This window comes from Phalangium opilio, unplaced genomic scaffold (genome assembly GCF_054372755.1).
Source record: "Phalangium opilio isolate 3A_F unplaced genomic scaffold, DU_Popi_V2 ptg000217l_1, whole genome shotgun sequence".
Taxonomy (NCBI): Eukaryota; Metazoa; Arthropoda; class Arachnida; order Opiliones; family Phalangiidae; genus Phalangium; species Phalangium opilio.
The window spans coordinates 7,609,724-7,623,232 of record NW_028324218.1 but is presented as its reverse complement, the minus strand read 5'-3'; the positions used below and the strand labels follow the sequence as shown (position 1 = coordinate 7,623,232).

At 35.7% G+C, this 13,509-nt stretch overlaps 2 protein-coding genes across 3 annotated transcripts; both read right to left on the bottom strand.

Annotated features, from left to right (window-relative positions):
• Nucleotides 1-2,359: 2,359 nt before the first annotated feature.
• Nucleotides 2,360-7,258, bottom strand: LOC149616023 (gamma-aminobutyric acid receptor subunit alpha-5-like). Its single transcript, XM_089856129.1, has 7 exons — nt 7,173-7,258; nt 5,838-5,911; nt 5,176-5,243; nt 4,877-5,103; nt 4,244-4,326; nt 4,033-4,179; nt 2,360-3,965 (listed from the first exon to the last, which is right to left on the bottom strand). Exons 1-7 carry the CDS (start codon nt 7,256-7,258, stop codon nt 3,382-3,384), a joined length of 1,269 nt encoding a protein of 422 aa, XP_089712255.1. The 3' UTR covers nt 2,360-3,381.
• A 1,265-nt stretch (nt 7,259-8,523) lies between these two features.
• LOC149616022 (glutamate-gated chloride channel alpha-like) lies at nt 8,524-12,160 on the bottom strand. Of its 2 annotated transcripts, XM_089856759.1 has the most exons (9): nt 11,777-12,160; nt 11,572-11,704; nt 11,418-11,491; nt 11,289-11,356; nt 11,004-11,230; nt 10,668-10,750; nt 10,240-10,389; nt 9,341-9,571; nt 8,524-9,261 (listed from the first exon to the last, which is right to left on the bottom strand). In XM_089856759.1, exons 2-9 carry the CDS (start codon nt 11,676-11,678, stop codon nt 9,149-9,151), a joined length of 1,053 nt encoding a protein of 350 aa, XP_089712885.1. In that variant the 5' UTR covers nt 11,679-11,704; nt 11,777-12,160; the 3' UTR covers nt 8,524-9,148. The 2 variants fall into 2 exon arrangements, with proteins under 2 accessions (XP_089712885.1, XP_089712886.1); XM_089856760.1 differs by lacking the exon at nt 11,777-12,160 and having other exon boundaries at nt 8,524-9,571; nt 11,418-11,486; nt 11,572-11,700.
• Nucleotides 12,161-13,509: the final 1,349 nt, after the last annotated feature.

The following is a 13,509-nucleotide window of genomic DNA, read 5'->3' as shown; positions in this document are numbered from 1 at the left end:
GTACACGTACACGTAAGAAGGTAATTACTATTTATAATTAAATATCATATTCTATTAGGGTTAAGGCAAAAATCCATAAGTTTTAGTGGATACCATTTTCGTGACTATGAAAAGGCTACTTTAGACGTGTCTCAACGTTTCATGGAACAAAGCAATAGATAATGGAAGTGTCAAAAAGTTATAAGTTCAAACTGTCAAAGAAAGGAAATAAATTATGCAATTACAATGTCAAGAGCTAAATTTCTGAGAAATTTCACCGGGTGTGACTAGTGTATAATTTAATATAGGGGTTACATTAAGGGTGGTAGGACCAAAGTAAGATTTTTGAGTCGAAAATTGTTCTATGACATTTTGCCCTAAATAAGTTATGATTAAAGTGTTTTATGCATGACCCCTCAATTAATTTAGCATTGTCTTTCAGTTTCTTACTCAATTTTAAGGGATAATCTATAAAACAATCTAATCATAACTTTTAAACGGTGTCCGATAGCGGAAATTGCCATAGAAGTTACATTTTCGACTCAAAATTGATTGTCCATAGAACCCGTTGAACATCGGTCCAAAGACATTTTTGTAACACCAGGGGTAAATAACGAAAGGAGTTAGAGATGCTAGCTTCCGTAGTGTAGAATGCAGTGGGACTTTCAAACGTAGACACAGAAAAGAGAAAACGCCTCGGTTGCGCCGCCTATAATTCAAAATAAGTATGATATTTTGCAACCAATAGCGTGGCAGCAAAGATTCGAAAGGCATGCTGGGATATCGATTTTCGCCTGTCTGCTAGTATTCGTCTGCTAGTATTCGTCTTCTTACGACTGAGTGACAATTAGGGTTAGAGTAAAGTTTATTCATTAAGGTGCACTTGAATTAGAAACATGCAACTTTAGAGTTGGTAAATTCCTTATTCGATAATGAAATGGAATTAAATGTCGTTTTGGCATCCTTCAATACAGTTTTAGTTGTTTTAATTTCTTTAGTCACAGATACAGTCGATGATCCTGATCCCACAGTTCCCTCTAAGCCTTGGCTCACTGGGCCGACTCTGTAACCGCGCACTTACGGCAAAACAACTTTGATCACATTTTGAGGATTTCCCCGGCTTCAAATTGCAAATTGTTGACTTATCTTTCTTCTTTAAATCGCTGTTTAATTATATTGGGTTGATTTATGAGACGACTTCACAACATCGACACCCGCCATTTTACTTTACCCAGAATACCTTGCGGCGCGAGATTTTAAGGCAAAACTTTTAAGGTTCTGCTCTTATTTACAATACAGTTCCAAAGATGGCACTACGTTAGTTACAAATTCTATGACGTTTCAAGGTCCCACTGTATTCTACACTACGGAAGCTAGCGTCTCTAACTCCTTTCGTTATTTACCCCTGGTAACACCGTGTATAGTTCAATAAAACGATTTACTGTACCGTCATAAATAAAAAATTAAAACGTAATTAAGTTTATTAAATATAACATTTCTATTGAAAATGGCTAAATTACGATGTTTACCATGAATCCTTGATATCTGAATGCGAGACTTTAGCACTGCTTACAAAGTTAAAGTCGGAATTCCTTAGTTTGTTCCTTGAGATTCAGTAAAAATCTGGCGTCAATGCGCCATATATCTTAATAAAATTGAACCGAATATATTTTGTCGATCAAAATTCATGACATTTCCAAAGGTACCTAAATAATAGGTTTAATACTAAGACTGGCCTAACAGAAAATAACACTCTTTTTCACAATAGAAATTCTAAACTGTAATTGTAAGAAAAATTTCTTTGTTTATACCAAACAGAGCCTGCGACAAATATAACGGTTCTACATAAGTGTTATTCATGGCCGATAATATATACGTGAAAGGGTATTATTATAGTAGATCAATAAACGTTCGTGATTTCATTGCATTATGTATCATTTTTAGTTTTGCACTTTCTAGAGCTAGAAAACAATTGTTCCTTACGCTTCTGGCTGTGCGCCTTTCACTCCTTTCCTCCCTATATTTTGGTGTAACATTTGGCCGCGCAAAACTGTAATATGGCCGGGCTCATCTTGTTTTTTTAAAAGTGTAGAGTCCATGTTAATATTATGAAATTGTCAGTCTTTGATTTTTGGTAAATAAAGTATATAAGATTGCCCGTTTAAGCTTAGATTCTAGCTCTAAATGATGAGAAGAATTGTGAGAGGGTATTAAACTTGAGTAAACACGTGGTCTTTTTACTTACGTTGTCATTTAAAAGCTCCTGATTGGCCGACACATCAAAAAATAAGGTGGTGTACTATGGTTGACTCTTAGGTGCTAATACCATGACCAACGATGATCATTCGTAAGTAATACAGTTTGCACATTTAGGGTTGAAATAATGATATAAATAGTATAGTTTTGTTTTCGTTTAATCACTTCCGCGCAGGAACACTTTTAAAATGTCAAACACTTCCTCTAAACCGGCTTTCAAGCCCTCTACGTGATTTTTACTACGACGTCTGAGTTTCATTAGTTTTATTTTCGTTTCAATATCTTTTTTAAATTCGTAAGCACAAACGCGATTTTTATTTTATTTTATTGGGTTCCTATGACTCATTAAAATGTCTTTAAAGTTGAGTAATCGGTTCTTGAAATTGTGTAACATTAAAATTTTTTCAGTTAAAGTGCTTTTACATGTCGTACGAGTGCATTTGTTATTTGAACCGGAAAGGAAAGACCGCTCATAGTAAGCATCCACTAGTTTAGGAGCGTGTATGTATCAACCTGACAAGAATTGTACAGTCTATTTCCTTCTAATCACCCTGTTTTCGAATTACAATACACCAGAAGTAAGATAAGGGACCAGAAGTACTGAGCTAACCAAATTCTTCACTTGGCGAAAGTGAATATTCTTGATAAAACACCAACGGTTGGCCCTCTGGTAGCGGTTTCTGAATTTTGCCTCCAAAACGTGAGACACTCGCGGTGGTAGACGGCCGAACTAGATTCAAGCACCCGCGTCCGTGTTCCGCGGCTTTAGGTTGTGAGGAAGGGGTAGGAAATGTTTTTGGAACTCGACCAATTTTTTTTCCTTAGTGCAGGAGCGATGGAAGCGGTATAAAATCCTCAAATTTGTTCACTAGTGCCAGGATCTATTAATTACCAATGCTAGAGCGCTTTACTTCTTATCCCTTATCATACTTCTGAATACACGCATGCAAGCTTGAACCAGGTCAGGTTCATTAAGAAACTCTCTTTCAAACTGTATCTTTCTTTGCTACTTATACGAAACTTACGAGGTTACCGCCCCCTTTTCGTAGAGTTTGTCTGTCAAGGGGAGGGAGCCCGTTTGAGGACAGTATATGTCAGCCACTAACTAAAGACCACCGACAGGCTATGGCAACGCCCACAGAAAACTCAAACAGTTTGGAAAATATCAACTTCAGTTGAACTAAACAAGTAAAACCAATAAACAGACGCAAAGGTTATCATGAAAGTTGGAAAAATCCAACGGGAATGTTTGTCAAAGGGATTGCACGACAAAATCATGGGTAAGATAGGGGGTGTGCGAGATTCTTGTTTGGACAAAGCGGGCAAATCTATTTCACTTTTACTTAGAACCGATTTTAATTTTCCTATGGGCCAAACCTTGGCGGCCTTCGATGACTTCCTGCTTTTCTTAAGACTGTGTCGGAACGAATACGCGATACTGTATTCTATGAACGAAGCAAAGACCTGAATGAGGCACGAAAATAACCAAACATCCAATAAAGTTATGTATTGAACAGGTGGCAATATGTTCCTGGCTTGCACCATTTGAGTCGTGATTGTCAATAGTGCTGTGACACCGAGTGAGACCCTAGCTGGTGCGGCATCCACGTCAATATAAAAAGATAACCATGAAAGGAAAACGACTAAGGTACTTGGTAAATAGAAATTGACAACACTTCCTGTTAGTCTTCGGTGAAATGTTATGTTGGCCCATAATTCTGTGTAGTTGCCTAATGAATTGTTCGAGAGTTAGACGTCAAACCAAGGATTCATCACAAGGACTCTGCTAGAACTTACCCGTGTACCACGAGGCGGTTAAGTAATGAGCTTTTGGTTTCATTACATGAAATTGCAAAGGATGAATGTTATAGGCGAAGAAAACCCCTGGCTTTTTCTTTGAAATCATGTTCCAAAATAATTTGACCAACTCGTCTGGACTTGTTACTGCAAAATGCAATAAAGTTATTTTCCAAACTGGTAGCCTCTATTGAAGAAAATTGAAACTTACGCAAGGCAATTCTGAAAAAGCAATGCTGAGTGTCCATTGGGTACAAACTGAATTGCATGGGACATTCGATTCTTAGCATGAACCTGAAAATTTATTAAAATAAATAATTACGTCACAGTATTAATTACATACTGTCATAAGTTTATATGTAACATAAGTATGACAATTCATATGCCTCGTAATGCTAGAGGGAGATTTACTGAGAGCTTAAGTTTATCATGCCTCTAAGTAGAGATATGGCTGTTACTCCTATGGCAATAGTGTTTGTCTGGATCCCTTTAATGAAACCCTATACTCTCTCCGTATCATTTATCACCTCAACTTCAATACAAAATTGTACTGCCTAGCCTCACAGTAGCCTGCGGAAGATGCCCAGTTGTAACCCATATTTGTGTACTTTGAGGCATTATAAACTTATGCTGAGAACTATAGTTTGAGAACGACGCGAGAGTTGACTACACTCGGTTTTGCAGGACTTCCATCTTCCTATTTTGTCTGTATTAAGCCTTTGACAACCCCTCACCAGGCGTCGCTTTACGAGAATCTATGACCTACTTCACTTCATGACAAGCTCCAGTTTGTAACCAGTGTCCCACTTATGGAACGTACCTTATGCATTTAGTAACTACTAACCTTTGCACTCGATAAATTTGCCCATTCGTAAGTAACTTGTACCCTAAATTGGGCACTGTATCGTCGAAGGTAATAATCTCTTTCGTATTGGGAAATATAACATCAGGTTTCCACATACATTGACTCAATAATCGTGGGAGAAGCAACGCACGATTTCGATTCGCAACATTAAAGTTAATGCGTTGGTTTACCCAGTTTAACGTCACCCAACAATGTAATCGAAATTCCTGCAAGGACATAGGAATTCTGTTACAATTCTGATTGTATTAACTCATAGAAATGCGAATTAAGTAATTTACCATATGATTTTCATTAATTTCGTCTATGTCCAATATACTAACGGATACTTTAACTTCTTGTCCCTTCTCTAAAACATTATGGTAACCGTACAATAAAACAATCTTAATCAGATTAATTTGTTAAAATTGATACAACATAATTCTTATCAGGGATAGATTTAATTTTAGAAGTAGGAATGAAGAACAGAGTAATCTGGGCGCGCGTCAAAGTCCCCGACCCCCTTCCACGGGACGGAGATGTATGAAAGAAGAGGCGGGTCATAGCGACAGAGGTAAAAAGGAATTACGTATTTTACGCCGTCCCCGTCAGCAACGTCATCAAAACGTATATTAAGTGAGCCAATAAGATAATTTAAAATTTTCGTTACGTGTTGGAGGGAGGGGCTCTATACTGGGCTATGAGTCGGACTGAAGTAAATGCTAACTGCTCTCCATTCCCACTTCTAAAATTGAATCTACCCCTGTTTTTATTAAAATAAATCATAAAGATATAATAATAATAATAATAATAAAAGTTAGGTATTTTTAGATTGCTAAACATTTTCTTGTTTCATCTTCATCTTTGTATTAGAATTCTGAACTCTTTTTTGTAAACTTATTTTAAATTAGCAATAAAAAATTATATTCATTACGTTCTTATTAATTTCTAATTGCCTTTGTACCTTCAAGAGTTGGGTCACTTCTTTCATGACAATCAACTAAATCCTCTTGTCTTACTACAACATCCGGATGAATGCTGAAAACATGTTTACATTAAAATCAGCCATTGATTAAATATGTACAGTTCTCAATATATAAGAGAGATTTCCTTCAAAAGGGTCAAAGATAGGGTCAGCAACCCCAGGACACTTAGATTTGGCCTCAACCTCAATTAGTTATACTAAAATTTCACGAATAGTTTTCCTAACCAAAAGCATGTATCTCACTCATGATTATGTAATATTGATCTCAGATAATTGCCGAATTAATCACCCTGCCATGAATAACACCATAAATTGTTTTTACAAAACGGAAAATGCAGTTGACCTGAAAACTTCAGTAAAGATTTGAATTTTGCGTTTTGAGGGTTAAAATTGAAAAAGCAATCAATGCGTGCAAGCGGTTTTTTCTTCTTTGTCGCAACGGCTCTATTTTAACCCTAAACACGCAATTTTTAAAACCCAACTTACTATTGTTTAGGCTAAGTTTTCCTTTTTATTCGATTTTGAGTAAAAGGGGTAGAGAGAATGGTTCTTTAATTTTGATAAATGTTTTAAATTTAATTGACTTTAATATTTTTTATAAATAATTGAAGGGATACTCTGCTCTAGAATTTTTCTTTTTAAATCGAAAGAGCGTATAAAATGATGAATATTATCAATTGGAACCATATTTCTATCTACAATATTAAGGAAGATACAAGCAATTAAGTTTCCGTAAAGGAGTTACGTTTTCCTGCAAGGAACTGGGAGTATCCCTATTGAACGAATCCATCAGGTGGTCCTAGGCTTCCAATAGAGGTACTCCCCAGTGCTTCGCGGAGAAGCCAAACGAGTAGAGTCCAGTATAATTTGTATATTCAATTCATTAAGTTTATTGGGACAGTTTTATTCTTGTTCTTAGCCAATTTGGTTTTGATATTGATATTATTATTGTCGGTATCTTTGATTGTTACCAATTTTGTTTTATTTTTTATTTGGACCCATGAACCTCTTGCGTTTTCTTCCCTGATTCAAAAGGGATTATTTAGGTCATTAAACATTCATTCATTCATTCATTACACGCCATACGGAAACTTAATCGACTGTATCTTCTTTAATATTGTAGATAGAAACATGGTTCCAATTGATATATACATTATTTTATACGCTCTTTTGATTAAAAAATAAAAATTATCCCTATAAGTTTCAATATAATTTGATTGAAAAATGTCCATTCGCAGATTAGATTAAGCTTGACACTCATGGTTTAAAGCATCACCATACATTTTTAAACACGAAATAACATATAATACTCACGTAATATTAAGTTTTTCAAGGGCTTCAACGCAATATATTAAATCCTTCAATAACCACAAAACCGCTATCAAAGTTAATGCTCTCATTTTAACCGCTAGATCAGACTGAATTAAGAACAACGAACGCACTGTTGCACTACAAGACTATTGTTTCTTTTTGGAAAAACATGAAACTTCGCGTGTTTTCTTCAATTTATCGAACTGACTATTGATGTAAAATAGTACCTTGGGTTAATAAAAATTGCATACCTATTCCCACAGTAGTAACAGCTGCACTGTAATAAAATTTCTAACGTTAACCTCTTTAAAAAATATAGTTTCATATAAAATTAGGTATATTTTAGTACTACACTTTCCTTAATCGTTATGGAAGTATACGTACAACACGAACCCGGTCGATTTCCAGTTTCATGAAAATTCAACGAAAGTGTTTTAAGTTAAAACGACCACTACTGTTAATAGGGTTAAAGCAGAAGTGAGATGAGACTAGAAGTAGTGAGCTAACCAAATTCTTCACTCGGCGAAAGTGAATATTCTTGATAACACACCATCGGTTGGCCCTCTGGTGGCGGTTTCAGAATTTCCCCTCCAAAACGTGAGACGCTCGCGTTGGTAGACGGCCGAACTAGATTCAAGCACCCACGTCCGTGTTTCGCCGCTTTAGGTTGAGGGGAAGGGGGTAAGAAATTTTTTTGGAACTCGACCAATTTTTTTCTCTCTAGCGTAGGCGCGATTGAAGCGGCGTAAAATCCTCAAATTTGTTCACTAATGCCAGGATCTACTAACAATGCTAGAGCCCTTCACTTCCAGTCTCATCTCACTTCTGGTTAAAGTAAAACACAACTGTACTCGGGTAAAGACATTAGTTCTTTCCACATTTAATATAAAGTTCAAGGCGAGAAAGAAACTAAATGTGTTCGATATTTTACTCGACCTATTATATAAATCCCGCAAAAATACGTCCAATATTTGATGTTATCTGGGAAAATAGACAGCAGGTTAATGTGCATTTGACCGTTACGAAATAAAACGTGCCTTTGTCACAAAGATAAATAAGAGTGAATGCAATTTTGAAACATCACACGCTCTGCTGTAATCGATAATCACATGTCAAATACGCTACTTAGGGCATTAATACTTCAAATAGGCCTAAAGTACATAACTTTAACGGTGCAGACTCACGCGCAAGTTAATTAACTAAAAGGCGTAATGATTTTATGAATATAAATTACATGAATTCATTTTTCATCTGTGATATAATAACAAAAATCAACAAATGTAATTGGGTTTGAAAAATTAGGGTTTTTATTACAATCAATATTTAGTCTAGAAATTTATAAAGTACTATGAAATTCGCGTATCGTAAATGGACATATATACTTAAGATAAAAACTTGCGATAAAGTGAAGCTTAAAAAGCTTTCGAAGTATTGTAAAACTCCTTTCAATATTGTGCATACTTTGAATGATTTGCAAGTATTGTTATGAATGAAGTGGATCGAAAATAAATGTTTTCATTCCATTAGTGTTTTTCCTTTCAATGTTCCTTATCAGGATTGCCACAGATTTTTCACATCAAAATTCCCTGACTTTTCCAGGTGCTTTTCCCTGACAGTTTAGAGTCATTTTGAACAACTTTATGTGTAGAAAGTCCAAAATTGTGTCTTTAAAAAAGACTTGTACGATGCGTGAAGTTGAAAAACCTTTAGTTCGTGATAGTATTAAGAAACCAATATTTACTTCCATTATGTTTAAGACCATCTCAAAATTCACTATCTTTTGAAGAGAGTTGACACCCTATTTCAAAATCCGCGACTGTCACAGGGCGTCCAGGTGTTGTCACAACTATGTTTACGTAATTATTGACGAAATATTTCGGTAGCGGATAGCAAATACGCCCAGTAAACTGTAGTGAAAACTATCATAAAACACGGAAAAATCCAGCGAGAATGTTTATCGAAGGGGTTGCAGATCGTTATCAATGGTGTAGATTCCTGACGATTTGTTTGACTCGCTGATTTTTTACATTGACACTTAGTATCTTTAGGGAACACCTTAACGGGTGTAATTGCCGCTCTTTTAAAACTGTGTCTAAAAGAGTAAGCTATGCTGTATTCAATGAATGAAGCAAAGACTTGGCTGAGACAAGCAAACAACCAGATGTCCAAACCGGTTATGTATTGTACCGGTGGCAATATATGCCTGGCTTGCACCATTTGCGTTGTAATAGTTAACAATGAAGTTACTCCCAGTGATACTCTTGCGGGAGCTGCCTCTACGTCAATGTAAAATGATAACCAGGATAACACCACGACTAAAGTGCTAGGTACGTAGAAGTTAATGAAACTGCCTGTTAATCGTCGATGGAAAGTAACGTTGCCCCACAATTCCGTATAGTTTCCTATATGTGAAATGGTTTTCTCACATTATTCTAGGGTTAGTAGCAGGAACTGATGTGTAGAAGCTCTTAAGAACGCCCGTCTCGTAATAAAACCTACATACTACAAATGATGAAACGTTTGATTCAGGGCATTAGACCAAGTCAAACACGTCACTTTGCTTTTATCATAATCAGGGATAGATTTAATTTTAGAAGTAGGACTGGAGAACAGATTAATGTGGGCGCGCGTCAAAGTCCCGGACCCCCTTCCACGGGACGGGGGGGGGGGGTATGAAAGAAGAGGTGGGTCATAGAGACAGAGGTATAAAGGAATTAGGTATTTTTCGCCGTCCCCGTCAGCAACGTCATCAAAACGTAGTTTAAGTGAGCCAATAAGATAATTTAATCTTTTCGTTACGTGTTGGAAGGAGGGGCTATATACTGGACTAATACTAACCGTTCTCCATTCCAACTTCTAAAATTAAATCTTTCCCTGACCTAATATAATCGCCCCTGATTGGCTGACACTTTACATAGAAAGGTATTGGCTTGTAGCTGACACATTAAAGGGAGAAAGTAATGGCCTAGTTAAAAAAGGCCTAGGCTTTCACCATATGAAACGTTTAAGCGATGTTGAACATTCCTAAGTGCCATTTCTACTTGTAGGCAAAGGCTTAACGTAAACATACCTGTGTACCATTTCATCGTAACTGAGTGAGCTTTTGGAGCCTCAACATTGAATTTAAGAGGTTGTATGTCATAGGAGAAAAATATTCCGTATTTCTTCTTATTTTTAGAAGGACGCCATAATAATTGTACCAGCTCGTCTGGACTAGTAACTGATGATCGAAATACGTTACTTTAGTACCAATTGCGTGTTAAGTATAAATCATCAAAAAGCCATTTAAGTATGCTTCCTTTTAGAGTAAGTGCTTTCTTGTACGTTCATTTTCTACCTGGGAGTGGTTATGTAATAACAAACCTACGCAATCATGTGCGTTTGTATGTGCGTCGGTGTGCCGTTTACACGAAAAACAAGTCTCAAGAGAAACTGATTAAGCCAACTATATTCTAAAGACATACTTGTTGGTTTTTCGTTCGACGAACCAACACTTACGCGTAGATATTTTGAAGAAGCAATGTTGAGTGTCCATGGGGTACAAACTAAACTGCATTGGACAACCAATTCGAAACATATGCCTATACCAATATATCAGAAATTAGGTTTTCAATCATCGATTTAATGAAAATTCCAGGCTAGAACTTTTGGTTTTTTATTCTAAATAGCTTATAAAATAATCAGCAATTAAGTTCTCTTATAGTGATATCAAATGAAATGTGTGTTTTTGCTTTTTTGAAGGATATGATAGAATGGTACAATCTTTCTAATAAAAATTAAAAACCACAATTTCCAGTCTGGATTTTTTTTCCTTTCAAATATAATTCGTATCACCTTTCAACTCTGTACAAATATCCTTCAGGAGTGTACTTATAACCGACATTACGCAATGTGTCCTCGAAAGATGTAACTTCTTTAGTATTAGGAAAAATGACATCAGGTTTCCACATACATTTGCTCAGTAAGCGAGGTAAGAGAACCATTCGGGATGGACCAGGCACTGTTATATTTATGTAATGGTTTTTCCAATGCATTCCAAAGTAGCAGTGTATTCTAAACTCCTGTATTCATATTCATTTATAAATACTTGTATTGCGTAATAAATTCATTAAGGTCTACCATGTCATCTTCGTTTACTTGGTCAACGTCTAATACGCTAATTAATACATCGACAAATTGTTGTTCTCCTTAAATAGTAGACAAAATGTACTATATAATAAATTGTAATTTTAAGATCATTAACATCACCTTTCAGAGTCGGATTGCTCCTTTCGTAGCAATCTATTAAGTCTACTTCTCGTACTACAACGTCAGGGTCTATTCTAAATTAAATTAAAAGAAAATAGGGCTTGTATTAAAATTAGATTATTGTAATCTTGCTACTACACGTGCGTGTACTCACGTGATATTTATTTTTTCGAGTGAATTCACTTGAGAAATATTAATAAAAATCCATAAAAGTATGTTGAATTTGATGTGAGTTGCAAACGTTAGTCTTGGGAACTTCATGTTGAATTAGTCCGCAAACTATAACACTACATTGAGAACTGAATATATGAGACAAATATAACGAAGCTTTGCTCAAGAAATGCTTATGCAATCAATACCAATAGAAAATAGTTCAGACTGCATTACTTGATTGAAGTTGCAGATATGTTTGTATCGTTGAATATTTATTCCAAAAAACGATTGCCTGATTATATTGAAAGGTTCGCTATTTGCTAAAGATTTTCAATATGATTTACTTCAAACTTTCGGGCGTTAAGGTTTGGTATTTCATGGATATACTCTATATTCATTCGCTGGCACAGAGGCACGCGAATGTTAAGAATATACATTTGTACATTATGAAAAAGTTGGAAACGCTAAAAGCACAGTTATGTTTCTTGGGGGGGAGGGGTGGGGGTATAAATACATTAGAAGGTAATGGAACACCGTATACCGAAGTGCGAGAACGATTGCTAAACGCTACGTGTACATGTCTTTTTTATATGCCTTAGTTTCTTTTCACTTTATCAAGTGCACTTACTAAAACTATATAATAATTCACAAGTTTGTAAAACCGACTAAATAACGTTTCGTAACCTATCGCACCAATAAGTAAGGCTTTATTAAAATTACCTGTACCGAGTCTGTAACGCGGTTAAAAGGGACACTCGATATAGTGATATACTTTTTCTAATTTTCAATGCCAAATCGAAACAGTTGTTGGCAATTTAGACAAAAATGGTTTCCTATGCCTACTAATTTAGTCTCTTGAAAAGAATGTATTATTTGATTAGCTTAATTAAATGATAATATTTATTCTGGAACAAACCAACATTATAAACTTTATTTACGTATGAGATAGTTTCGTTTATCCAAGGTATTGAAGTGTATATATTAATTAGCAATAATGTGGCTTATTACCTTACAGTGCCGAAGTACCAAAAAGAACGACAAGTAAATAAAAAGGGAAATAAATCATTAATACTTAGGAATGATCATACTTGCTCAAACGTTTCATACGAACGGGTGCAGCCTTGGACATGCCCTTTGAATTTGTCCCTCCATTACGTTCTATTGAGTAATCAAAATGACGTGTTAGTCCAAGTACAAACACAATGCGTTACTTCCATCATTTACAGCCAAGATTCATGCATTTACTGTTCATAATTGAGCTGAAACAGGTCGGCGAAACCAAAAATTGTAATACAATTCAAAACTTAAGATCTCATATTGTCCAAAATTTGAAGTGGTAATCCAAATTCTTCCGACCCAAATATGCTTTTTTGTCTGTAGTGTTTCATCGAAGTGAATTGACATTTGATTAAACTAATCTACTCAAAAACTTGGTTCTAAGTCCACTCGTAATATTCAATCATCGATGTTAAGCCTCATATGTCTAGACTTCACAACAGACAATGCACGAACAATTCCTTTACACACAAATTATCCTCAGTTTTCGATTATATGGTGGTCGTAAAGATTATACAACGTTGAATCTAAACTCGTTTGGGTGAAAGCTCCGCTATCAACCAAATCGGACTTTTCTCGTTTTACAATTATGTCCTAGCTACTACCGATTTTAATCAACGAGCTCCAATATTGAGAATTGAACCATGAAATAATTGAAAGACGGAAGGGAAGAGCGTCGAGGCCTTGTTCTTGGCAAAAAGAATCGATTAAGGGAGATGTAACATTTGGGAAAAACTTTAGAAAAGTATCAAGATTTCTGAGAGGGAACAGCCAGTAAAACAATTACTGCGCATGCCCTTAAACTCAATGGAATTTTTCAACTTTTAATTTCGTTACTGGCTTTTGATATGCGGTGAAGAATGGTATGGTTGACGCTCAATGG

What these genes read in the sequence shown, in the direction of transcription:
- LOC149616022 (XM_089856759.1), bottom strand. Translation starts at nt 11,678, where the DNA reads ATGAAGTTCCCAAGACTAACGTTTGCAACTCACATCAAATTCAACATA. An exon ending in CTCGAAAAAATAAATATCAC is followed by an intron (nt 11,492 to 11,571) that starts GTGAGTACACGC and finishes AATTTAATTTAG; the next exon opens with AATAGACCCTGACGTTGTAG. An exon ending in GAGCAATCCGACTCTGAAAG is followed by an intron (nt 11,357 to 11,417) that starts GTGATGTTAATG and finishes CTACTATTTAAG; the next exon opens with GAGAACAACAATTTGTCGAT.
- LOC149616023 (XM_089856129.1), bottom strand. Translation starts at nt 7,258, where the DNA reads ATGAGAGCATTAACTTTGATAGCGGTTTTGTGGTTATTGAAGGATTTA. An exon ending in AAGTGACCCAACTCTTGAAG is followed by an intron (nt 5,244 to 5,837) that starts GTACAAAGGCAA and finishes ATAATGTTTTAG; the next exon opens with AGAAGGGACAAGAAGTTAAA. An exon ending in AAATTAATGAAAATCATATG is followed by an intron (nt 5,104 to 5,175) that starts GTAAATTACTTA and finishes ATGTCCTTGCAG; the next exon opens with GAATTTCGATTACATTGTTG.